Genomic DNA, 27,933 nt, shown 5'->3' with positions numbered 1-27,933 from the left:
TTATCTAAGGAAAATATAAACAATATGAAAATTACAACAGGGATATGAACTTTGGATTGAGGCTCTTGGAATGCATGATTGAGAAATCTGTATATAATGTGAGATCTGAAGGATAAATAGAAAGTTATCAGAAAAGATCAGTGAAGGATATCGCAGTTTGAAGAAGCATCATATGTTTTCATCTCAGAAGCAAGAAAAAAAGTTTAATGGATTACATCACCTGAAAGTAAGCTAGTAAGATAACCCGGATGTGAATTAATGAGTGGCATAAGACTGACACAGGAAGAGACTACAAAATTTCCAGATCATGACAGAACTTGTAGGTGACAGGTGGAAATTTGTTTGTATTTTGTACTAAGATCAAATAATTTTAAGAAGGAAGATGATTTGAATTTACTTCCTTCCTCTTTGTGAGTATAACTTAACTTCAGGAGAATAGAATAATAGGTAGTGTATTAAGAGTGAAGAGACAAATAGGAGGCATTACAGGCAAGATATAATTGTAGATTAAATTAGAGAAATCACAATTACAATGGAGAAAATTGGACGAATTTGAGATACATTTTAATGTTAAATCAATATACCTTGGTAATTCAGAGGTGCTTCATGAAGAGAGAAGAGCCAAAGGAGCCTGTACTTTATTTTCAATAACAGCTGGATGGTATCACCACATATTTATATTGGGAAGTTGAAAGAAGAGAAAATTGATTAAAAAAAAAAAAATCATACATTGCAGTTGTGATATATTTTGTCTGAGGTCCATTGATACATCCGTGTGGAAAAATACCAAATGTTTGATTGGAAACAGGACTAGAGCTCAGAAGAGTGTTGGACTCAATGTATATTGTTAAGTGGTGGTCAGAGTTCATATGTATTTTAACATATGGGAAAGATATCATAACTTACAAATGAGAGAGAAAGAGAGAGGAGAAAGAGAGAGAGAAAGAGAGAGCCTAAAATGGGGATTGGCAAACTACAACTTGCTGGCCAAATCTGGGTGCTGTCTGTTTTTGTAAATGCAGTTTTATTGGAACACAGCCATGCCATTAATTTCTATAATATATACCGCTATTTTTGTTATAAAGACTAAATTGAGTAGTTTCCTCAGAAACCATATGGCCTGCAAAGCCTAAAATAATTACTATCTGGATTGTTTAATTTTACTGAGCCTAAAATAAATACTTGAAGAATTTTGATACTGAATGTTTAGGTAGAGGAATATTAGATTAAAAGATAGGATAGAAGAGGAGAGGGAGAAAGAGAAAGAGGAAAAGAGGAAGAGAGGGAGCAGCTGCCTGACTTAAGATACACAGGACAGGCTTGCTGGGGAGGACAATGGCAAACCCCCATCACTCTTGGATGTTGGGAATGTTGGCTTTGTTCCAACCCAGTTTCCCTTCATGAAGGTCTAGCTGTCACATGGGGCCAGAAGAAGGTCCGGGGGAAACTGAGGGTATCTGGCCGAGGCTACACCTCAAAGTTTTCCAAAGGTCCCTGGACAAACTTTAGTCCCTGACTGCCCATTAGGGTGTCAGTACTAGGACCTCCAGTCTTTCCTATTGTTCTTTCTTTCTTATTTTCATGTCTATCATGGTTCCTATCTCTTATTTACATACAATGTTAAATGTATATAATGTTGTAAACTACAGAAATATTATTGGGTAGAATGAGTAGTTGGCTTAGTCATCAGGAGTGCAAATGAGAACAATGTGGTGTCTGTCTACTCTTATAATCAAGGAGAATATAACAATTGAGTTTTCCTTCCCCTGTTGGAGGAACCCACATGCATAGGGAAAGAGGCCTTTTTCCCTAAGCACCTTCCCCTCCCCTGCACTTAAGTTGTCCTTTTGGGAGGCACATTGTTAGGCCAGATCCCCCATTCCAGGGACTCCCTTTCTCTCCCTTGGTTGAGGAGGACCTGGTCCCACAGCTTTGCCTGCTTGTGAAAGGGAAGCAACGGAAGGGCTGCCCTGCTCGTTCCTGGCTGCAATTTGATGAGGGCCACCTGGGACTAATTCAATAGGTTCATACGCCTTCCTCAGACACCTTTTTTCCCAAGCTTCAGTTTGAGGCCCTAGAAAGGAAAACTAGATCTGAGGGATACAAAGGCAAAAGACAGCATAAGTCTAGGAGGACAGCACAGGTGAGCACAACTAATTCCTGCTGATTAGGCTCTTCTGCTTCATGGAGGGAGGTCATGCTCACATTCATGGCTTAGATACCGTCTAGATAACTTAAAGGTTATTGACAGTGGAAGGCTTAGGCACAGCTCAGGTGAGTGTGAATATTCCTGCCAGCTATGGCTTCCTGCTTCATGGGTGAAGGCCACGCTTGCACCCATGGTTGGCACCAGCACAGATCACCTGGACTCAGGAATATAAGGTTGGAAGAAAAAAAGGATGCCATTTTTTTATCTTCCTTATGTACCCCAGGTATTCACTGGAAAGATAAAATAACAAAAGGATGCCTTTTTCCTTCTTTCCAGGTGGGTAACCAACCATCTTCAACCTGACTCCTGTTGAGTGCATCCTGAATCACTGGGACCCCTTTGACCCTCAGACTAGAAAGAGAGAGGAAGAAAACTTTTTCCTCCTCTGTCCTCTTTTCCATATGGGTAACCAACATTCTTCAGCCTGCATTCCTCTAGAGTATATCCTGAATCACTGTGACTACTTTGACCCTCAGACTCTGAAGAAAAGTACCTCATATTCCTTTGCACAAAGGTGTGGCCAAATTGTGTTATGCAGGAAGGAGAAGCTTAACCTCAGGAAGGAAGCATTTTTTTTAATACCATTCTGTAGCTGTACCTTTTCTGGAAATGGGAGGGCAAGTGGCCTAAGGCCTCATTTGTGCAACCCTTCTTTGTCTTGCAGGGTAGTCCAGAGTTTTGCCAACATTGTAGAATTGATTCAGTCCTCCTAATATCCACCTCAGGAGAGGCTGCAAGGGGCAATCTCAGGGAATTAGGGAAGCAAACCCCAGAGGTACCTCCAGTTAAGGAATCAACTGCCTCTAACTCCTCTCTATCAGGTTTTCTTCCAAGTTTGCCTCATCCTAAAAACCCATATTTTAGGCAGGTCTAAGTGTCACTCCTGCCCCTCCAACAGATGTCTGGTAATATGGTCCCATTAAGGTCCAAGTCCCCTTTTCTCTACAGGTCTTAAGGAAAATTAAGGGGGATCTTGGCAAGTTTGCAGATAATCCTGACAGGTGTATATAGAGGCTTTCCTGAATTTAACTCAAGTCTTTGAACTCTCCTGAAATGATGTCATGTTGCTTGTGAATCAAACCCGAAACCCTGCTGAAAGGCCACTCTAAAAACAGCAGATAATTTTGGGGATGACTTTTTGCATCTCATAAAGGGCAAGGGAAGGGGATGAAACTTATCTGACTGGAAGAATAGCAGTATCATTGGTGGACCCTAAATGAGACCCCAATGATGAAATGGGAGAATGGAGGAAGAAACACTTTCAGGTATGTATACTGGAGATCTTATGGAGGACCAGGATTAAGTCTTTCAATTACTTCAAGCCATCCATAAAAGGCCAGGGATTAGATGAGAATCCCATTGTTTTCCTTGAGAGGCTAAGAGGGGCCTTGGTAAAGCATACCTCTCTATCTGCTGATTCAGTCAAGGGACAGCTAATCCTAAAAGATAAGTTTATCACACAGGTAGCCCCTGATATCAGGGGAAGCTACAGAAACAGGTTATAGAACCAAATAGTACTTTGGAGAACTTCCTGAAAGTAGCCACCTTGGTCTTTAATATAGGAACTAGGAGGAAGTTCAAAAAAAAGAAAGAAGATACAAGCAAAAGGCAGAGGCTCTAATAACCCCTGCAGGGGTTAGCTACTACAAATGTAGCAAGCCAGAGCACTTTATGAAGGACTGTCTGAACAGCAGGAGAAAGCCACTTTGACCCTGTCCAATTTATAATGGGGACCACTGGAGGGTGTACTGTACCCAGAAACAGAGATCCCTGGGTCTAGAGCCAGTCTCTCAAATGGTCCAGCAGGATTGATGGGTCCTGGGGCTCCTCTCCCCAGCTCCAGTGGTCCAGACTACTGTTACCATCCAGAAGCCCCAGGTGATTCTGGAAGTCAAAGGGAGGAAAGTAGACCTCCTCCTGGACATTGGATTAGGCCATACAGCTCTCCTCTCTGATCCAGGCTTTCCCTCCTCTCTTAGCATGACCATGAGGAGAGTCTCAGGAAAAACTTTAACCCCAACCTCTTAGTCGTAGTTGGGGAGACCTCTTGTTTACTCATGCCTTTACCAAGTCCTCCATGCCCATGCCACTATCTGGAAAGAGAAGGACTTCTTCACAGTCAGTGGGTCTCCCATTAATATCATTGGGAAATCAACAAATTATTATCCTCAGTTTTCCTTCCATGGGAAGTGTCATTAACATGTTGTTAAGGCCACATACAATAGCTGAGGAAAATATGTTGGCAGACCAAACAGCTAAGTCTGTAATGAGAGGGCCCCAGACTTCTGAACCAGTAGAGCCACCTCAGATCTCAGAGGGCTTAAAAGAAATAAAACCTCAGTATTCTTCTGTGGAGATAAATGGACTACCTCTTGGGGATATACCCTTCAGTCCTCAGCATGACTGCAATCACAGGATGGCAAACTTCATTTACCAGCTTCCAGCCAATGGAAAGTTCTTAAAATCCTCCACCATGCCTTCCAACTAGGTAAGTATAAAACCTATTATATGGCTCAAAGGTTGTTCTCAGGCAAAAATTTGCTAAAAATGGTCAAACAGGCCATTAATTCTTGTAAGACTTGCCTTAAAAATAATCCCTCAATCGACGGCTTCTTTTCCCCTGGAACACACATACAAAAAATGAGGGGTTAATGGGGAAGAACGGCAAATGGGTATCACTCATATTCCAAAACAAGGGGCATCCAGTACCTCCTAGTATGGGTAGATACCTTCACTAACTGGGTAGAAGCAATTTCATGCTGGACAGAGAAAGCCTCTGAGGTGACAAAAGTACTAATTATTGAGATAATTCCTAACTTTGGACTTCCTAAGTACCCCCATAGTGATCGTAGTGATAATGGCCCCTTGTTCAAGGCAACTGTCACCCAGGGTTTCTCAAGGGCACTAGGCATACAATACCAACTTCATTGTGCTTGGAGACCACAATCCTCAGGGAAAGTAAAAAAAAAAAATTAAAAAAGACAAATGTTATCATAAAAAGGCACCTTAGAAAACTGTCTCAGGACACTAATCTCTCCTGGATTACTCTTCTCCTCATAGCCTTACATGTGTTAGCAACAACCCTATGAAACTGGGTTTAAGTCCCTTTGAAATGATGTATGGATGGCCTTTTCTCACCAGTGATTTCTTGCTATACCAAGATACTTTTGATTTAATTAAACATATCATTTCTTTGGTCTGTTTCCAACAAGAACTGAAACAAATGTTGGACTCTCAATCCCATGAACTTCATCACTCTATTCAATCCAGCAGACTTAGTACTGGTAATGACACTTCCTTCACTTTCTCTTTCTCTAGGCCAGGAATAGGAGAGACTTTACACCGTACTTCTTCCTACTCCTACGGTAGTGAAGATCACTGGAATAAATTCTTGGTTTCATTATACCCTAGTTAAGGCCTGGGGAACTGAACAAATTGGTTCCATTAGCCCATGAGAGCACCTGAAGTATAGGCATGAAAAAATCAGTGACACCAAGCTAAAATTTTAAAAAGATAAATACTAATAATTAACACTCCATTGATATCCTATGCTGCTTATTCTCACCTTTGTTCTCTTCCTCATCATGAAGCATCTTTGTCAAAGACCCCTTCCCAAGGTATTAAATACTCGCCTAAACATCTATCTCTCTCTTAAAGTTTAATTGCCCGCATCCAAGATTCAATTTCTTCCACCAGAGTGAAACAGCTGTAGCCCATTGCAAACTTTAACCTCCTTGTAAAATGTGTTTCTTCTTGCCTAGAAACCATGAAACTTCAAACAATCATGCAACACTGGAGCCTTGAATTATTGGCTCCCTTTTTACCTGGGACCCTTGGATATGCCTCTGAGAGAGATCTAACTGTCATTTTCCCCCAAACAATACCCCCTGTCAACATGAAGCAGTAAAGAGTGTTCATCAGCCCTATCCTAACAGCAGTTAGATGTACCACCGCAGAGGTGGGGGTTGGCAGCAGACACTCCAGATGACCTGCCATTGCTATCATGCTGGCTGTAGCAGGAAGGTGTGGCTGGGGTTGCATGCTCCATGCAGTTGGTGGGGGCTGGGGACAAGTGGAAGCCCCATCCCTCTGAGTTGGGGCAGGAGCTCCCTGGGTGCCACAGCAGCCACCCAAATTCAGGTGCAGATCTGTGCCTCCAACTCTATGGTGTGGGCAGGATCACTGCCCTCCTGGGCAGGGCTGTAGTCACCCAAGTTATGGCTGCAGATCCCAGCCTCCCTGTGCTCTTGGGAGGCCAGAAGCAGACAGAAGCCCCACCCTCCTGGGCAGAGCTGCAGCTACCCAAACTATAGCTGCAAACCCAGGACTCCCACTCCGTGGAGTAGGCAGGAGCCTCAACCCACCCCCGGTACAGTTGCAGCTGCCCAAACCTTGGCTTCAGACTCAGGCATTCCTGAACTCTTGGGTGCCTGGAAAGGCGCCCCCTGCCCTCACAAGCTCAGAAGTGCCTTCTCCTGCTGACTGGCTTCTCCCTGCTATTGGCATCTACTTCGATCTCAGAGCAAAGTCAGGTCTGAGTCTGGGAGCCATGAATGGCAGCAGGAGGCAGAGAGATTTCTGGATGGAAGAGAGAGGGTTCCCAGTGAGGCCCCACCTTCAATCCAGGGAGAGACTGAAGGCTGGGGTCCAGGCTGCCAGTCCTATGGACCAGAGGGGGAATGTGTGGTGCTTTTTCCAGGCCCACCCATGGCCGCCCATGGAACAATTGGCGCACACTTTCTTCTCTCTAAGGCTCATAAAATCCCTGGGCTCAGCCAGAGCTGAGCAGATGATGGTATGGCCAGGGACAGAGAGGAGCTACCCTCTCCAGATCCTCCTCTCTGCTGAATGCTGCAAACATTTGAACAACTTGCCTGGAGAGAGGAACCACCCTCTCCAGGGCCTCCTCTCTGCTGAGAGCAGCAGACATTGGGATAAGCAGTTGCTGAGAGAAACTATCCTCTCCAGGGCCTCCCTCTGCTGAGAGCTGAACACTCACTGGGATGACCTGCCAGCAGAGAGGAGTTACCCACTCCAGACCTCCTCTCTTCTGGACCTTAACACTCAATGGAATGGCCTGCCTACAGAGAGGATCTACCCACTGTAGATCTCCTCTGAACTGTTCTAACATGCAGAAAAGCTCCTCTTCATCTTCTCACCCTCCACTTGTCTGCATACCTTATTCTTCCTGCACACAGGACAAGAATTTGCCATCAGCCACAGAGGCAGTGGAGGATGGATAGCAGGATGGGATGTGACAAGGGATGAGACCGGCAAGTGGTGGGGACAGAGGTGATTCAGATCCCGAAGCAAGGGGAAGTGGTGAAGAATTTTAGCAGCAAATGGGGTGACCAACTCTAGTTGGAAGGTAAAAATGTGGACCGCAAGTGGCAAAGGCTGGGGGTGGTCATTGGTAAGCAGAAACACCTCCTTAAGAAGGGGAGTTGACAGTGGCCTTTTGGGGGAGCCGCTATAAGGCCAAGAAAACAGGTGTGCACTAGTTGGGAATCTAGAGGGTAAAAGTGTGAGAACCTAGAGATTGACTGTTGGGCTTGGAAGATAGGGAGAAGAGGAGAATCCAGGTTTTTCCCTGGGCTTCTGGGTGAACCATGTAACTGTTCACTGCTGTGGATGACAGGGGAGGCGATACAGACCAGACAGAAAGATAAAGACCCAGAAGTTCACCGTGGTTGAGGCGCCTGTGGAAGGCCAAGGGTAGGTGAAGTTTGCAGCATGTGCAAGGGTGTGATATTTTGAGTGCAGTTATAAATGAGAGTGATCTGTGAGATGTCACTGCAGAGACAGTGCTTGGTTCCATCTAGAGGGAGTGAGGGAAGCTAGCGTGTCGATGTGGCTACCAAGAGATGGTGTGAGTAATTACAAGGGAAGGAAGGGGCCCAAGATGGAATCCCAACACACACCAATATTTAAGGGAAAACTCCAAGGTAGATGTGAAAGAGCAGCTTCAAAAATAAAAGGGAAACAGAAGAGGGTGAACTGCAGACTCCATGGGAGGAAAAACTCAAGACGGCAGAAATGGACAGTGTGTTCAAGGTTGCTGAGAAGTCAAGTCACATGAGGTCTTATAGGGACCCGTTGAACTTTCCTCAAGTAAGTTCATCCCTCCATCATTGTCAGGAGGCTTGAATGGAACAATGGAGGCAGAGTTTTCTATGTGCTGGATTGAGTGATCTGGGTCTGGCAGAGACCAGGTGGAGATAACAGGTCACCCAATGTGGTGGCAAGATGTGGAGTGAGGAGGAAGATGGTGAGAAAAACACAGAACAAATTGGCTAATGACAGGGCAGAGGGACATGAGTCTTGAAGAATTTTTTTTTTTTCTAAACCAAAACATGTTTATTAATTTATAATTTAAAACATAATCATCGGCCAGGCCCAGTGGCTCATGCCTGTAATCCCAGCACTTGGGAGGCCGAGGTAGGCAGATTATGAGGTCAGGAGATCGAGACCTTCCTGGCTAACATGGGGAAACCCGGTCTCTACTAAAAATACAAAAAAAAAATAGCCAGGCATGGTGGTGGGCGCCTGTAGTCCTAGCTATTTGGGAGGTTGAGGCTGGGGCATGGCATGAACCCAGGAGGCAGAGCTTGCAGTGAGCCGAGATTGTGCCACTGGACTCCAGTCTGGGTGACAGAGCAAGACTCTGTCTCAAAAAAAAAAAAAAAAAAAAAAAAAAAAAAAAAACACAACTATCAAGCACATTAGATGTTTATGTCAGTGGACATCTCTTTCTGAAAGAAAGCTGTAAGAAGTAGTAGTCAAGGTTAAAGATGGTCATAGCAGGGTGAGGATTGATAGCATCATGGTCTTTTATTCCAATGAACCCAGCTCTGTCACAATGATTATTGCTCCTCGGGGGCAGGGGTGGGGCAAAAAAGTGTCCTAGGGCCCAGGGCATCCATTCCCTGGATTTGAGGAGCATGAACTGACACATTCTGCTTCCCTGGTCCCCAGCTGCCTGTGTTTCTATGACGGGACTTCTTTCTCTTGGTACAGGGGAGTGGAGTTTTGAAACCAGAGCTGCGATTGTCAACCTTGGTCATCAGTGCAAGTCATCTAGAGAGATTTTGAACACCTTGCTACCCAGGCCACACCCTAAACTGATAAAATCCACCCCACTGAAGTGGTTTGAAATAGATTGGCCATTCTCCACCTCTGAGCTTCCCAGCTGATTCCCATGGATATGCAAAGTTGAGATCCACTCAACAAGATGGCAGAGGGGTAGCAGCCTGGAAGCAGCATTGGGGACAGAATTGACTCAGGAATAAACATACATCCAAACAGACTCATAGTAATGTGCTCAATTCCAATAAAACTGAGAAAGTCATTGAGGAACTAACCGTCTCCCCAAAATGGATATGCCCCTCCTTTCTCCACAAATGAATAAATGGAGACATGTTTCTTTGGATACCTTAGTTTTGTGTAAGCATTGTAAAAATATATTTTCCTTAAATTAAATGTTCAACAAACCCACTTCTATTCAAAATATCACTAACAGTTGGGTGCCTGACAAAAATGATTTGTGGTGGAATATTTGTTTAAAGTATTAACAGATGTTTATTTTCCCTGTAATCTAATTTGCTGTCATATTGGGGCTTGCTGTTTGCTACCTTGTATCCACTCTTAAGACAGACCCTTATAATACTTGGAACAACAATGGGGCAGCTAGTAGTTTTTGTTTCCTTTTCTCCCTTGCAGCAGGTATGACTGAAAGCAACATCGTTGTCTGGTGTAAATACCCAGGATTTGTCATCTCACGCCAAGAAGATTAAGGACACGGACACACACACAAGGAGTGAGCTTAAGAGTGAAGTTACAATCGACAAAAGAAAGAGAAAGGGGAACAGCTCTCTGTCTTGCAAGAGAGAGGGACATCTGAAAGGGAAAAGCTGGCCTGCGGCAGACTGCACCAGATTTTATATGCAGGCTTGAGGAGGAACTGTCTGATTTACGTAGGGCCCACAGATTATTTGGACCAGGTGTGACATTTATATAGTGTGAGGGGAAGACTGGCCACCCCACCCTAATCTTATTATGTAAATGGGTTTTCCACTTGGCCAAATCCATGTTTTCTGCTTCTTACTGTACACATGGTTGGCAAAGAGAAGAGAAGATAGAGCCGCATTTTTGAACGTGCCTAGTCCCAGGTAGCCTTTTCCTATTGGCACAACTGCCGGCATTCCCCTGTGCAAGCTTCCAGCTTGCCATGTCTGCAGCTCGATTTTACAGGCTGCTCTTTGTTAGAAAACACAATTTGGGGCCTGCTTTTCATTAAAAGGAAACCTTACTGAGGAAACCATTCATTAAAAGGAAAACTTACCCTCAATTCCGCCTAAATAATGTTTTAATTTTTTCTTAACTCTTATATCATGACCATGTAACAGTTTGGGCCACTAAGCTAGAAGGGAAAGAGTATAAAAGCTAGACTTCCAGGAGGGCTGTTCTAAGGGTGATGACTCAGAGGTTACTGCTATGTTTTCTGTTTTTTCTTCCTCTACTTCCTGCCTCTCAGAACTAGGGCATGATGTCTGCAGCTCCAACAGCTATTTTGGACTGTGAGGTGACTGTGAGTCTGGAAGCCACATCTTAAAATGTAGTACCAAGATGAAAGACCCTAAAGCTGCATATAAGACCTAGACTACAAACCAGAGAGCTTCTTCCATGTGAGAGAGAAATAAACTTAGGTTTGTTTCAGCCAGTTTTACCTTTGTTTTCTGTCATGAGCCACAAAATATGATCCTACTTGTTACCCCCCATTCATTCTCCCAGTGCTCTGGACCCATTAATAGCATTCTACACTCGCAGTCCAACAGTGGGGCAAGGCTATGACACCACTTTAAATTCAAAAATAATGAAATAATTCTGTGCTGCTTGGGTATGTAGTTTTTAAAAACACTTTCAAAATATATTCTTGAAATCAAATAGTTGAAAAAAAATTGAGTCTTAAAATCCTAGTTTTTGATTATCAGAATCCAAAGTCCCAAAGCACATTCTGGGGAGAAAGTTTTGCTACAGAGAATAGGCATAAAAAGATCTTTGACCATCTGGGCAGTAGTCCCCCACTTGCAGGACACAGTGAGATCTTGTGAGCTAGAGGGAGGAAGGGAGTCAGGGAAAGATTTGGAGTGTTGGATGTGGACAGAGGCTCTTGAGAGGGGCGTGGGACTTTCCCCTCCAGCCCAGAGTGGGTGGAACTGGGAGGGAAATGACAGAGCAAAGAAAAGCAGAACAATGGATCGTGAGCTAGAATCCTGCCATCTGTGAATAAAGAGTGGAGGTAAATGGATTTGGGGGGCATGTTGGAAAAGGGGCCTGAAGCAGACAGGGGGTCCCCATGCACCTGATGGCAGGAGGGTCATCTAAGTACTTCTGGAAAGACTCGAGTCATCTGGAAGAAGATCAGAGGACACAGTGTGACATGAATAGAAGCAGAAAGATCTCTCAGCAGTGGATCTAGACGGCCAATGTCTTCCTAGGACAGGAAGAGCCTCCTGATGCATGCATCTTGGCAAGCCCTTCTAAGAATGTGGATGACCCCCCACCCCCCAAAGAAAAAGGAGCACAGGAGCACTGAGCTAGCAGTGAAGTTGTGAATTGGCCAAGTGTATCATAAACTATGATCAAATCATGAAATGACTGAGGGTGATCTTGAAATGACTAGAAAATCATTTTCCACACTGCTGTGCAAGGTGGGCCACCTGTATGGCAGACGTGGCCCTCTGGCTGTCACGTGGAAGGAGCAGAGCCCAGGCCAGGAATCCGAAAACCAACCTAGAGGGCAGGGCCAAAGGAAGGAGTCTGGTATGAACTGAGGCTGGGCACACAGGCAGGCCACACACAGCCCACGCCAAGCCAAAAGAGAAAGGCTGGAATGAGGAAAACACCTGCAGAACTTACGCACTTTTCACATGAGTTCCTACAAATTGATAAGCAGAAGATATGCATTCCAACAGAAAAACTGTGCAAAAATGATATATTAACAATTAACAGGAAAAGATTATAATAGTGTCCAATAAATCCACAAAAAGATACTGAACTTCATTAGTAGGAGAAAACTCAAATTAGAGCAACAATGAGATAACATTTTTATCCAAGAGACTGGAAAAAAATTACAGCGTCCCAACATTTATTGCTGGGGAGACAGTGGGGAAAAGAGGTGCCCTTATCACTGCTTGTTGGAATTGGTGTTGATGCCACCTAATCTGAATACAATTTCTTAGTATCTATTAAAATAAAATATGGCTCCACCCAACAATCCCATGATTGGGTATATACCCAAAGGGATATAAATCAATTATAAAGACACATGCATGAGTATGTTCATTGCAGCACTGTTCACAATGGCAAAGACATGAAATCAACTGAAATACCCATCAATGTATACAGTGTGAAATACTACATAGACATGACAAGAACAAGATCATGTGCTTTGCAGGAACACAGATGGAGCTGGAGGCCCCTATCCTTAACAAACTAACATGGAAACAGAAAACCAAATACCACAATGCTGTCACTGACAAGTGGGAGTTTAACAGTGAACACACATGGACACATAGAGGGGAACAACACACGCTGGATCCTAATTTAACTTAAATATTAAATTAAGAGTAAATAAATAAAATAAAATATGGCCATACCAATTGGTGTAGGAATCTCACTTTGAGAATTTATTTCACAAAGTTTTCTTACAAAAAAGGCCAGGTGTGGTGGTTCACACCTATAATCCCAGCACTTCAGGAGGCCAATGTGGGCAGATGGCTTGAGCTCACGAGTTCAAGACCAGCCTGCACAACATAACAAAACCTCAATTGACTGGGCATGTTGACTCATGCCTGTAATTCCAGCACTTTAGGAGGCTGAGGTGGGCAGATCAGTTGAGGTCAGGAGTTTGAGACCAGTTGGCCAACATGGTGAAACTCCATCTCTACTAAAAATACAAAATTAGTCAGGCATGGTGGCACAGGACTCTGGTCCCAGCTACTTGAGAGGCTGAGGAACAAGAATCACTTCAACCTGGGGAGCAGAGGTTTCAGTGAGCTGAAGCCACTGCACTCCAGCCTGGGTGAAAGATTGAAACTCTGTTTCAAAATAAATACATACATATATAAACCAAGAGAAATTACCAAGGGGTCTTGGTGTCTGCCTGTAGTCCCAGCTACTTAGCAGGATGATGTGGGAAGACCGCCTGAGCTCAGGAGGTACAGGCTGCAGTGACCTATGATTGCACCACTGCACTCCAGCCTGGGTAACTGAATGAGACCCTGTCTTACTCCATGTACAAATGTTTAATGAAGCATTTTGGTGGTAGAAACATCCTGGAAGCAGTCTGTCAGCAGACCATCACCTGCACAACCTAAAGCCTGTCCCTCTTTCAGACAGATATACAGCAAGAATAGTGGCACATGTGTGTAGGATGCATGTGAAGGTCTTTTCTGGCTTATGGATGACAGACACCAAGAAGCAGCTCCCACCGCACAGTGTTCATTGTGATCCATGCCATGCTTCAATTCGGAGTCGCCTATGCTTTTTTTGGAGAGGCATGGGCTCCACAGAGGTGTTGGTCCTGACCACACCTGCATTACCTGCCTGGACCCTTCAGTCACTTCAGCATGACCCCTGGCAGATGGCATGCCAAGTGTTTGTAAAATCAAGGCACACATGATGCTCTTAATGTACACTTTTGTTTGTATAGACCTGTGTGATTCTGGGGAAGATACAATAGGAATGCAGAACAGAGACAGTAGACATTATATTTCCACCTTTTTTGTAGTTTTAGTAAACACATTTTATATTTGTAATTTGCGAACTTTTAGTAAAAGAACTATAGTATAAAATAAGTCTAACAGAAGGGTTTATTTAAAAGGATAGAATACACAAGAAAAAAATCTTTGATGTAAAAAGTTATCTTTATTTTACTTGGATATTTACAAATGAGTGAAAATCAGCTAATAAAAGCATACTTAATAAAATACAAAATCCAATTCATAATACACCATTTATCAAACTCTGAAAAGATGGGAACTACCTCAGCTTAAACATCTATGAGAAACTTACGGCAAACATCTTGGTTAATGGTGAAACATTTAAAATATTCCCATTAAGGCAAGGAGGAAGCCAAGGACACTGCCATCAAATTACTGATTCGTTATTTCAGTGAGTCATGCATTCTCCTTGTTTCTATCAACCCCCCTCCCCCACACACACACCTCTGTTTGATTCATCAAATGTTCTTTGATCCTGTTTTTCCTCAATCTGTTTGGAATTTTAGATTCTATTCCAATTCATGTAGTGGTTCCCAGTGGTTACCCACATTGAGACTTAAAAATGTGTCAGAGTCTAGAATTTCATTGCTCTTATATTCAGCCACTATATCATTTCCAGGCTCTAGATGAGAACTTCAGTAACTTCTAGCTACTTCTGAATTTTCTCATGCCCCACATGTCTATGTCAAAGTCTTCTGGAATTTTACTTCCAGGTCATCCATGTTTCTTCCAGAATCATAGTTATCTAGACTTAATAATACAGTTTCCTAATTTCCTTGCTTACTGACTCTTGTTGCATCCCACTTCTTCCAGGATGTCTGGTTTGGCTTTTTCCTGGCTAAAACACATGATGTGTACTTTCACTGTACATAACAGGTCCATGCAAATCACCTATTACAGAAAGGGGGTTTAGCAGCTTGTACATTATAAGTTGTGTACTCTCAGTTCAGGGGAGGCTCAGACTTCAGGTCCAGTCTGAGTAGGATTCTGCCTTATTCTGTATGCCATTTCTCCCTTTAAGTGGCCTTGCCCTTGAGCTGACACCGCCTGGCGCCTTCTCTCCCTAACCATTTCTTTGATTGCTCATAGAACACTAGATTCAGAGTGATTTTCCTCTCGAAGCTGTGAGGATATTGCACCATTGCTTTCCACAGTCATCCATGCTGCCAGGCAAAGTCTATCGTCACCCTAAATTCTGCTTTTCTTGTAGGTCTCAGCTCTCAGGCAGCTATTGCAATGTTCTCTTCACCATACCTCATACTCTCAATGGGTGTTCTTCTTGTATCCTGCTCAGGATTCATATATTTCTTCCAGTGGGAGAAATCATTAGCCATGATTTCCTTGTATTTTGCTGTCATACAAATGTTCTGGCTCTCCTGGGAGAGCTCCATGTTAGATGACCTCTGGTCCTCAGGACGACTGTTCTGTCTCACTGTCCATCTCTCTCTTGCCTAAACATCCAGTTTTTACAGATTTGTTCCTCAGTCCTATCTATTCTGTGATTCAAACTATCAACATAACTTTGGATTCCAACAACCTTGTTTTTCATCCCAAGTATCTCTAATTGGCATTTAATATAAGCACAGTAAGATTAGGGGAGCTGCTGGCCTGTTTTACCAAGCATTGAGGAACTCCATGCATGTGTAACTTTGACAGAAGGAACAAAGCAGGGACAAGAGGGGCATTGGAAGCAGGTGGACTATTGTCAGGACCCTGGGAGGAGGGCGTGGAGGCTCCATCCTGACAACACAAGGTGAGGGCTTCGATTGGGATGGGAGGGGAGGAGTGGAGCAGAAATGGGGTTGGATTTGGGGCTGGGGGGAAAGTCCAGGTGGAAGAAAGGGAGGCTGGGAACAATGTGAGTGACAGATAGACGTCAGCATGCAATGTTGGCGACGAACACTGGGATCCCTTGAACATAGGTCCCATTGGCGGTTTGAATGACCTGTAAAACAGCTGAGCCACCCAGAGCCCTAAACCCGATGCAGGGATAGATCGTCAACATGGGCTCCCGGGCATTAGCTTCAGGGCCAGAGGCAGGGAGTGGCTCCTGATGCCCCACCTCAGGATGGGCCACATCAGGGCCAGGGCCTTCCTGCACAGTTCCAGGGACAGGAGCTGTTTCAGGAAAAGAGAAGGCTGAGGTCTGCCTGATTTCCGGTTCCCCCTGGTGGCCTGGCTCTCCATGGTGGTGCAGTTGGATGTGCATGTCTGGTCCCAGCAAGTGTTCTGCCCCCTGTCTCTGGCCAGCATTCCTGCGGGCCCCACGCCCTCTACCACGGCCTCGCCCAGCCAGCCGGCTTCCTCCCGTCCGCCGGCCTCTCTCTGCAGGAGGAGCCGACTCTGTGCGAGCTGGGGGCTCCCGTCTCAAGGGTTTCACGTAAGCAATGGGTTTGGAGGGTTGGACTGGCTCTGCGTGGCTCTCCGTGGACTGGACTTCCACGGAGTCTTCGGGGTCCACAACAGAGCAGAATGGCTCTGTAGGACGCCCACCTGAGGCAAAAAAAGAAGCAGAGTGTGAGGAGACTGATCATGGGCTGCTCAGGAAGCCTTCGGGGAAGGGAGATGAGGTGAGGGGTTCAGGGAGGGCCCATAGGAACCCCGGCGAACAGAATGAGGGTCAGCAGAGGCCTGCAAGGTGAGCCCTCAGGAGTTCTGTCTGCCCAGGGGCCTACAGTGCTTTCCATGAGCTTTCCATTGCAAGTCCTTGCAACAACCTTGTCAGTCGAATATTATGATCTCCATTTTGCTAATGAATAAACGAGTCTACAGTTCCCTAGAGAGATTGAATTGGAATAAAAATGGCATGCTTCCTGCCCTCACTGAGGTTCAACTTCAGTAGGACAGACAAACAGAACACCAAAAAATGAATGATGCTAATGAGCGACCAGTTAGGAGGTGAAGGGTGTCACAAGGGAGGTGGGTCTGGATCCAGAATGCCTGGGCTGTATTCCCAGGCAGCTTAATTTACCTGGGCATCAGTTCCCCTTTTCATAAACTGGTATAATAACATGCCGACTTCTAGGTCCTTACAAGAACTGAGTTACTATAAGTGAAATGCTTACATTAGTATCTAGTTCAAGCAAGCATCTTAACATGTATTGAGAAGGAGATGATCAAAAAGTCTTGCTGGAGGAGATGACATAAGCTGGGTCATCAAGGATGATGGATGGGATTTGCAAGGCAAAGGCAGGAGAGGATTAGTAGGGATAGCAGGGAGGGAGAGGATTACAGGGGACAGAGGGGTATGGGGTAGTTGCATGGCTCCCAGGAGGAAAAAAGCCTATGGTGGCTATAGGATAGCTTAGCCGGGAGGGGAGGTGTTCAGACAGATACAGCATTGAGCAATGGAACAGAATGGGAAGCCTGGGACTAGACAAATTTCTATAGAAATTTTATCAGTGAAAGAGTAAGCATTTACGATCATGTAAAGATTCTTCCCTGGGAAACCTGCTTAGGAAGAGTCCCACGAAACTCACATCTGGTGTTGCCCTTTTTTTTTTTTTTTTTTTTTTTTTCCTTTTTTGAGATGGAGTCTCACTCTGTTGCCCAGGCTGGAGTGCAGTGGCTCCATCTCGGCTCACTGCAACCTCTGTCACCTGGGTTCAGGTGATTCTTCTGCCTCAGCCTCCCAAATAGCTGGGATTACAGGCACCCACCACCATGCCTGGCTTTTTTTGTTTGTTTGTTTGTTTTTTAGTAGAGACAGCATTTCGCCATGTTGGACAGGCTGGTTTTGAACTCCTAACTTCAAGTGATCTGCCCCCCTCGGCCTCCCAAAGTGCTGGGATTACAGGCATGAGCCACCATACCCACCCTCTTATTGCCCAATTTGAAAGCCCAAACATATGAATGCTGTGGAACTCAATCAGCTAGCCCTACCCATGGGCTTGGAGCTGGCATCAGCTTCTTCCTGGGTCCGATTTTATTTAAAACATAAGCAACAATCAGAGATCACCAAACATCAGAGGTAAGGCTCTAACACTAGAGACAGAACAATAACACAGGAAAAGCCAACTGGGAGAAAATAGTTTATGCCACAAATGAGGCTTTCTAAAAATATCTATAATTAATATCCCTAGAGAGATAGAAGGAATTTTACCCATAAATTAATTATAGGATACTTAAAAAAATAAATACTCAGAGAAAATAGGGCTTTTGAAATTACAATTATGAGAGAAGAAACAAAAATTCCCACGGAAATTTGAGAATGAAGTTGAGAAGATCTGCCAGAAAAGAAAGCAAAAATCTAAAATGATGGAAAGAAGGATAAAATATAAGAAAATTAGAGACATATTGTCACTGAGACATATCACCATAAAATTTCAGAGTGCTGATGACAAAGAGAAGATTCTAAAAGATTCCAGAGAGAGGGAGAAAGAGCAAGAAAGGAAAGGTCACATGGAAAGGGCTGGGATTCAACAAGTCTCAAAAATCAGACGTCTCAAAAGCAGCAGTTAAATCTAGAAAATAACAGAAAATGTCCTCGAAATTTCAAGGGAAATGGATTTCCCACCTAAAATTTCATATCCAACCAAAGTTTCACTTAAGAATCAGGGAGGATAGAATGAACATGTTTCAGACAAGCAAGATCTTAAATAATTTCCTTTCAATGGATGCTTTATTGTTTTGCATCTATCAAACTAGACAAGATTAAAAGATTTAGGACACTCAGTGTATGACGGAGAAGAATGTGGCAATAGCCATAAAATTCCAATTCCTACAGAAAAGAACAAGGTGGAAGTACAGATCTATCATAGATGAAGATGTAGTGTGAGGACTTGCTCCACTACAGAGAAACAGTACAACAAGAAAAAAAAAAAAAAAAAAAAAAAAACACCAGATTTGGGAAATGGGATACAATTATAAAAAGGGAACGTAATTTCCCAGATGATGTGGAAGCTGGGAGCTGACTTACAACGAACAGCCCATGTTGAAACAGGCTGTGAGAAGGTGAAAACAGAGAACACTTGATTGAGTTTGAATTTAAACAATTGGGTAAGAATTGGAGAATGAACTAGTGATAAGTAAGCCCATAGTAACACAAGGTAAGTATTAAGTTCTGGAAAATTCAAGTTATGCAAGAAGTGGAAAGTAATCCTCCCAATATTCTCTCCCCTTCTGGGCTGTGGGGGAGGGACAGAGGGTGTATGTCCTGGGGTACGTGTGGCATGACACTTGGGTAATTAGTGGTGGTGGTGGTAATGTGTAAACTACAGCTAAATATCTCTCTACCCTAGAGGGAAGACCATAATTAAACTCTAAATGAAAAAAGAAATAGCAGTAGTGTAGGCATGTTATTTAAAGAATGAGAAAGAATGCTGAAAGAATTGGCTACACAGATGGAGGTGGTGTTCCCAAAGATGTGGGAGACTGAGAAGGAGCAGGAGCTGCTACGTTTCATAGCATGCCACATTTGCCTCTCTAAGTTCTGTAAGTCAGTAAAAACCCAGAAAAAAATTAAAAAGAGGGTGGCAGACGTTTGATGTACCTTGATTAGGGGCCATGAGGCGCAGTCGCTTTGAACGCGTTGGTTCCATGAGGAATCTGCGGGAGGGGGTGGGGAGAAAAACACATCAGTACAGTTAAACCACAGCCTCATTCCCTGAGTGCCAGGCAGCGATGCAGACCTCCACCACACAACCTCCTCCAGGGCCTCCAATGCCCACAGGCCTCCGAGCGCTTGGCTACTTGGGCACCGACCAAGCCCACGGTGCCACCTAAGAGGACCGTGTGAAGGTGGGGATTGGGGTCGGGGGCTGTGGTTGTGGGAGACTTCCTTCCATTCCTTAAATGTGTTTCCGAGGGGACGCTAGTAGCCAGCAGGGATTGGCCTACAGGAGGTTCAATTTATCCCCGTTCCTACAGGCAAAGCTAGGAGAGGGAAGACTAAAGTAGGCCTTTTGGAGGAATGATTCCTCCTCAGGGGAAGAAGGAAGGAAGGTGGGGACAGAGAACGGATTTAGGAAGACAGGGGTAAGAAGGCAGGGTGTGGCCATGGCCTTTCTAGGGGAATAAGGATTCTGTCCCCAACTGCACCCATCCAAGCCCTATTCACCCCTCAGGGACACCCACACACACACCTGATCTTCCTAGAGCTCGCCCCGGAGATCTTAAAATTAGGAGACTTCGAAGGAGAGAGGCCAAAGGAGCTGGAGGTGTCAACAGGTTCACGGCTATAGCTCTGAACTCGTCCTACCCTAGGCAGGCAGGCAGGCGGGCAGGCAGGCAGGCAGGCGGGCAGGCGGGCAGGCGGGCAGGCGGGCAGGCGGGCAGGCGGGCGCAGCAGGTTCTGGCTCGGAGCCCAGCAGAAAGCCGACTGCTCGAGGCCCAGCGCGGTCGCTCTTATGTGGCAGCAAGGCAATCACGTAAGAGACAGGCGTGGTCAGAGCGGGGCCGGCTGGGGCGGGCCTGGCTGAGCTTGGAATTTACATTGGGCCAGTCCCCTGCCTGTCAAATGGGGCACTGCTGACATGCCGCCATTTACAGAGTCAATGGTTGATTGATTAATCTAATCATTGAGGAAAAATGCGTAATTACATTTAAGTGCCACCAAAAGGGAGGTGTGGTGCCCTGAAACTGGCTAATAGGAAGATCTGATTAGATTAGATCTGAGCATGGTCAAGGAAAGCATCCAAAGGGGGGAAATTTGGGCTGAAATCTGGAATATAAAATTTGAAATTAGTCAACCTGAACCGGGTTGGGAGAAGCAGGGAGAGAGGCAGTGGAGTGAAGAAAGTGTGCTGAGACCCGGACTGGAAGGGAGCCCGGCCCATTCTGGAAATGGAGAGGCGGTCAGGGCCAGACCCAGAGGTGGTGTCAGGTGGAGGCAGGGGCCACGCAGGAGCTGGTCTTGTTCCAAGCCAGCAGAAAACCATGGAACGGTGTCCTGCAGTGAGTTAACATTTCCAAATGACCAGCCTGGCTGTGAAGCAGAGCCAACCCCGGGTGCACAGAATAACCCAGGAGAGGCACAAAGGCTATTGCAGCCCTCGGGGTTGGGCCCAAGGTTCTATTAGACTAGGACTGTGGGAGGCGTAGGAAGAGAAACTTCCTTGGTGGGAGAGAAATTTACAAGAAAATGCGAGACCGAGTGTGGACAGCCCTTGGAGAAGAGATTGCAGTCTTGGCAGCTCGTTCATTCAGACAGAGGTGGACCAAGAACCTGCTCTGAATGGGAAGATATGGAGCTTGGCTTGTGCACATTGGGCTGAAGGAGCTTTTGAGCTGCCAAGTGAGTATGTCAAGTGGCCTTTTGTAAAAAGAGTCGAGCTCAGAAAGATGGCGATGGGACTGGAGATGGGTGTGAGACACACACCACTGGCATTTATTGCTGTGGGTGCACACACGGGCGGAGGAAGACAGCAGGAAACACACCTGCACGCTGGAGGGGAACCCACAGTGGGTCAGTTGGTTGGTTTACATGCTTGTTTTTTAGAGAGACGGGTCCTTGCTCTGTAGCCCAGCCTGGAGTGCAGTGGCGTGATCTCGGCTCACTGCGGCTACTTGGGAGGTGGAAACAGCAGAATCGGTTCAAGTGATTCTCCCGTCTCAGCCTCCGGAGTAGCTGGAATACAGATGCGCGCCACCACACCAGGATAATTTTTGTATTTTTTGTAGAGATTAGGTTTAGGTATGTGCCCAGGCTTATCTGGAACTCCTGAGCTCAAGCGATCCTTCCCGCTCAACCTCACGAGTAGCTGGGACCACAGGCATAAGCCACCATGCCCGCCTAATTATCATTATTTTTGTTTTTATTTTTTGTAGAGTTTAGGTTTTACTATGTTGCTTGAGCTAATCTCAAACTCCTGGCTTCAAGAAATCCTCCCGCCTCGGCCTCCCAAATCACTGGGATTACAGGCATAAGCCACCACACCCTGCTCCCATAGTGCTGTTTAAAAAATTCTGGCCAGGCATGGTGGCTCATGTCTGTAATCCCAGAACTTTGGGAGATGAAGGTGAGACGATCACTTCAGCACAGGAGTTTGAGACCAGCCCGGGCTACATAACAAGACCCCATCTCTACAAAAAAAAAAAAAAAAAAAAAAAAGAAAGAAAAAAAGAAAAGAAAAAAGAAAAATCTTTCTGATTCTTTTTCTCTAAGCCACTCTAGTGCCTGTGGAGTGGTGTTTCATTGAGGTTCTAACTTGCCTTTCCTTGAAGAGTAATGATGTGTTTAATAGATTTTTTAAACTGTTTTTCTTTTTTTTTAGAATAGTTTCAGACTCACAGAAAAGTTGGAGAAAACACAAAAATCTGGTCCTCATCTGCCCTAAATTTACCCTGTTCCTAGAATCTTAAGGTGTGGTACATCTGTCATAATTATTATGGCAATAATAATTGTTGATACATTAATCAATATAATACATCATTAGGGACTAAAGTCTATGTTTGGTCCTGATTTCCTTGAGTTTGACTTAACATACCTGTTCTGTCCCACGACCCCATCCAGGGTACCAATTTACAATTAGTGATGGCTCCTCTTGGCTGCAACAGTTTCTCACACTTGCCTTGTTTTTGATGACCTTGACACTTTGAATACTGGTCAGATACATTGTAGGATGTCCTCTCCTGAAATTTGTCTGATGTATTCCTTATGATCTTACTGGAATTCTACGTTTTTGTAAGGAAGATTGCAGAGGGAAAGTGCCATTCCCATCCCATCATGTCTAGAACACACACCATCAACATGGCTTATCACTGCTGGTATTAGTCCCTGTCACCTGGTTGGGGTAGTGTTGATTAGGTTTCTCCACCATAAAGTGATTTTCCCATCTCCTTCTCTACTGTACTTTTTGGAAGTCACTACCAATAGTCTATACTTTTAAAAAGGAAAGGTATGCTTTATCTCGTTGCAGGGGAATAGCTACCTAAATTATTTGGAGTTCTCCTGTTTGTGAAAGATTTTCCTAATCTTCCCCATGTGTTAATTTATTTAATCATTTATTTATATCAGTATGGACTTATGGACATCTATTGTATACTTTGGTTTATAATCCAATACTTCAGGGGATGAATTATTTAATAATTTAACTAATTATTTTGTTAAATATTTTACTTAAATATTTAATTATTAAATATTTAGTTAATTATTTTGTTACTCAAAGTTTCCAGCTTTGGCCATTGGGAGCTCCTTTAGTTGACTTCTGTGTCCTTTTGTCACCCCCCATCACTGTGGCTTTTGGTTGGGTTTCCTTTCGGGCTGCTCTTGCTCCCTGGCACCACAGGATGCTCCATATTTATTTGCATATTGTCATCTTTATTGGAGTTTCATGTGCCCACTCACCACACCCATAGATACTTTTGAGAAGTTTCTGTTCTAAACTTTTACTTTTTTTATTGAGGTCACTTTTTTTTTTTTTTTTTTTTTTTTTTGAGTCAAAGTTTTGCTCTTGTCACCCAGGCTGGAGTTCAATAGCACTATCTCGGGTCACTGCAATGGTGCAATCTTGGCTCACTGCAACCTCTGCCTCCTGGGTTCAAACAATTCTCCTGCCTCAGCCTCCTGAGTAGCTGAGACTACAGGAGCCCACCACCACGCCTGGCTAACTTTTATATTTTTATTAGAGACAGGATTTTGCCATGTTGGTCAGGCACGTCTCAAACTCCTGACCTCAGGCGATCTGCCCACCTTGGCCTCCCAAAATGCTGAGATTATAGACGTGAGCCACTGTGTCTGGCCCTTATTGGGTTGACTTTCGATTATTGAGTTGTAAGAGTTCTTTGTGCATTATAGATACAGCTCTTTGATTAATATATGTATTGTGAATGTATTTTACCTGTTTATGGCTTGCCTTTTCATTTTCTTCAAAGAACAGATTTTAATTTTAATAAGCCCAGTGTCTCAAGCTGGAATTCCCAGGAAACCAACACTGAGATGGAAATTAGAGTATGAGGTGTGCCTTTTAGGGATGTGGGAGGGAAAGAAACAGGACCACACATTCTCAATACTGTGCCTCCCCGGACCCCATGGGATGTTCTGACGGTAAAGTGACCTACTAGAACGGTTCTGAGTTGTGGCAACAGGGCCAGGCTTTAATGTCCCCAATGAACATCGTTGGATGCAAGCTTCCTGGTGAATGGATGTGCCTGTGGGTAAGGACGGGTAGTGTCTCCAGCCAAGACAGTCTCTTAGCAACCATCTGCAAGATCTGAGGACTGTCGAGTGGTGGCAATTCTCACAGCTAGAGATCACAAATCTTTTATTTCTGAAGAAGGGTCTGGTGGCAAATCACAGTGCCCATTGCATAAAATGCATCAATGCTTTATTGTACAATTCATGTTTTTTGTGTCTCATCTAAGAAATCTTTGCCTACTCCAAAGTCATGAAGAATTTTGCAATATTTTCTTCTAGAAGTTTTATAGTTTTTGCTTTTACCTATAGGTTAACAAATCATTTTTGTTAATTTTTGTGTAGATTGCGAAGTAAAGGTTGACATTTATATTTTTAGTTATGGGTATCCAATTTGTTTTGACATCATTTGTTAAAATGAAAGCTGCTTTTTTTTTTCCTTTCTTGAAAGTGGTTTGTTTTAAATTTTATATGGAGAATTAATTTTTAGGGGAAAAAAAGCCATAAAAAAGAATAGTGATTTAAGCCTTTTCCAGCTATCAAAATGGTATGGTATTGGCAAAAGAATAGGTGAATTAGTTGATGAAAATAGATCAGAAACATATATCAGCTAACAATAGCTGACATCTCTTGGACACTGCCCTGTGCTAAGCATTGTTTTCAGTACTTTTCACATCTTCATGCATTCAATCCTCCCAACATTAGTATGTAAGATAATTGTCTAAAGCAAATACAGTAAGTAATATATAGTGGGTTTTAGAACATATGAAAAATAAAATCTATAACAACCAAAGCCGCAAGGAGAGAGGAACTGAAAGCATATCCTTGTAGTCCTTACACTATATATGAAGTAATATAGTATTATGCAATCTTCCAAAAGAGAACGCTGCCACAGGCATGGCTTTATTGGTTAATTCTACCAAATATTCATTGAAGAAATAATACCAATTCTACGGAAATTCTGGTGGAACAACTATTCTGAAAGAAGAGGTTTGTCTGAGGCTGCATTGTATGAAAAGAAGAATTAGAGGAAAAAGGTACAACCTAAATGGCTTTAAACGGGTTGGGCATTAGTAGTCTCCACTAAAAATACAGAATAAGCCAGGCGTGGTGGCACAAGACTGTGGTCTCAGCTACTTGGGAGGCTGAGGCATGAGAATCACTGCAACCCGGGGAGCAGAGGTTTCAGTAAGCTGAAGCCGCTGCACTCCAGCCTGGGTGAAAGAATGAGACACTGTTTCTAAATAAATAAATAAATACGTAAATAAATAAACCATGAGAAATGACCAAAGGGTCTTAGTCCCTGCCTGTAGTACCAGCTACTTAGCAGGCTGATGTGGGAAGACCGCCTGAGCTCAGGAGGTACAGGCTGCAGTGAGCTGCACCATTGCACTCCAGCCTGGGTGACTGAATGAGACCGTCTTACTCCATGTACAAATGTTCAATGAAGTATTCTGGTGGTAGAAACATCCTGGAAGCAGCCTATCAGCAGACCATCACCTGCACAACCTAAAGCCTGTCCCTCTTTCAGACAGATATACAGCAAGAAGATAGTGGCACATGTGTTTAGGATGACTGCAAGAGTTCTTTGGCTTTGGGGTGACAGACCCCAGTTGCAAGCCAAGAAGCAGCTCCCACTGCACAGTGTTCATTGTGATCCATGCCATGGTTCAATACGAAGTCGCCTGTGCCTTTTTTGGAGAGGCATGGTCTCCACAGAGGTGCTGGTCCTGACCACACCTGCATTACCTGCCTGGACCCTATAGCCACTTCAACATGACCCCTGGCAGATGGCATGCCAAGTGTTTGTAAAATCAAGGCACAAATGATGCTCTTAATGTACACTTTTGTTTGTATAGATTGTGTGATTCTGGGGAAAGATACAAAAGGAATGGAGAACCGAGACGGTAGACATTATTTTTCTACCTTTTTTTTCTGGTTTCGGTAAACACATTTTATATTTGGAATTTGTGAAATTTTAGTAAAAGGACTGTAGTATAAAATAAGCCCAACAGAAGGGTTTATTTAAAAGGATTGAATACACAAGAAAAAAATTATTGATGTAACAGGTTGTCTTTATTTTACTTAGACATTTTACAAATGAGTGAAAAGCAGCTAATAAAACCCTACTTAATAAAATACAAAATCCAATTCACAATACGCCTTTTATCAAACTTGAAAAGATAGGAACTACCTCAACTTAAACATCTATGAGAAACTTGCAGCAAACATCTTGGTTAATGGTGAAACATTTAAAATATTCCCATTAAAGCCAGGAAAAAGCCAAGAGCACTGCCATCAATTTACTGATTCCTTATTTAGCATTTTCAGTGAGTCATGCACTCTCCTTGTTTCTGTTAAACCCAACCCCCCACACACACCTTTTGTTTGATTCATCAAATGTTCTTTGATCCCCTTTTTCCTCAATCTGTTTGAAATTTTAGATTCTATTCCAATTCATTTAGTGGTTCCCAATGGATACCTACATTGAGACTTAAAAATGTGTCAGAGACTAGAGTTTCATTGCTCTTATATTCAGCCACTATATCATTTCCAGGCTCTAGACAAGAACTTCAGTAACTTCTAGCTCCTTCTGAATTTTCTCATGCCCCACATGTCTATGTTAAAGTCTTCTGGGATTTTAATTCTAGGCCATCCATGTTTCTTCCAGAATCATAGTTATCTAGACTTAATAATACAGTTTCCTAATTCCCTTGCTTACTGACTCTTGTTGCATCCCACTTCTTCCAGGTTGTCTGGTTTGGCTTTTTCCTGGCTGAAAAACATGACTTATACTTTCACTGTGCATAACAGCTCCTTTCAAATCACCTTGTACAATAAGGGAGTTTAGCAGCTTGCACATTATAAGTTGTGTACTCTAAGTTCAGGGGAAGCACAGGCTTCAGGTCCAGTCTGAGTAGGATTCTGCCTTTTTCTCCTTTTTCTGTATGCCATTTCTCCCTTCATGTGGCCTTGCCCTTTAGCTGACACTGCCTACCTCCTTCTCTCTCCAACAATTTCTTTTTTTTTGAGATGGAGTCTCGCTCTGTAGCCCAGGCTGGAGTGCAGTGGCCGGATCTCAGCTCACTGCAAGCTCCGCCTCCCGGGTTTACGCCATTCTCCTGCCTCAGCCTCCCGAGTAGCTGGGACCACAGGCGCGGCCACCTCGCCCGGCTAGTTTTTTGTATTTTTTAGTAGAGAGGGGGTTTCACCGTGTTAGCCAGGATGGTCTCCAACAATTTCTTTGATTGCTCATAGAACAGTAGATTCAGAGTGATTTTCCCGTCGAAGCTGTGAGGATATTGCACCATTGCTTTCCACAGTCATCCATGCTGCCAGGCAAAGTCTAACATCACCCTGGTTCTGCTTTCCTTGTAGGTCTCAGCTCTCAGGCAGCTTTTGGAATGTTCTCTTCACCATACCTCATACTCTCAATGGGTGTTCTTCTTGTATCCTGCTCAGGATTCATATATTTCTTCCAGTGGGAGAAATCATTAGCCACGATTTCCTTGTATTTTGCTGTCATACAAATGTTCTGGCTCTCCCGGGAGAGCTCCATGTTAGATGACCTCTGGTCCTCAGAATGATTGTTCTGTCTCACTGTCCATCTCTCTCTTGCCTAAACATCTAGTTTTTACTGATATTTTCCTCAGTCCTATCTATTCTGTGATTCAAACCATCAACATAACTTTGGATTCCGACAACCTTGTTTTTCATCCCAAGTATCTCTATTGGCTTTTAATATAAGCACAGTAAGATTAGGGGAACTGCTGGCTTATTTTAAAAAGCATTGAGGAACTCCATGCATGTGCAACTTTGACAGAAAGTACAAAGCAAGGACCAGAGGGGCATTGGAAGCAGATGGACTA

At 43.9% G+C, this 27,933-nt stretch overlaps 1 protein-coding gene across 1 annotated transcript; it reads right to left on the bottom strand.

Moving 5' to 3' along the window:
* Positions 1-15,868: 15,868 nt before the first annotated feature.
* On the bottom strand, positions 15,869-27,623 carry LOC126940257 (proline-rich protein 20E-like). The gene is made up of 3 exons (XM_050766019.1): positions 27,487-27,623; positions 19,484-19,539; positions 15,869-16,518 (listed from the first exon to the last, which is right to left on the bottom strand). Exons 1-3 carry the CDS (start codon positions 27,621-27,623, stop codon positions 15,869-15,871), a joined length of 843 nt encoding a protein of 280 aa, XP_050621976.1.
* Between the last annotated feature and the right edge of the window lie 310 nt (positions 27,624-27,933).

This window comes from Macaca thibetana, chromosome 17 (assembly GCF_024542745.1).
Source record: "Macaca thibetana thibetana isolate TM-01 chromosome 17, ASM2454274v1, whole genome shotgun sequence".
Classification (NCBI taxonomy): Eukaryota; Metazoa; Chordata; class Mammalia; order Primates; family Cercopithecidae; genus Macaca; species Macaca thibetana.
This window is presented reverse-complemented; position numbering and strand designations above follow the sequence as displayed.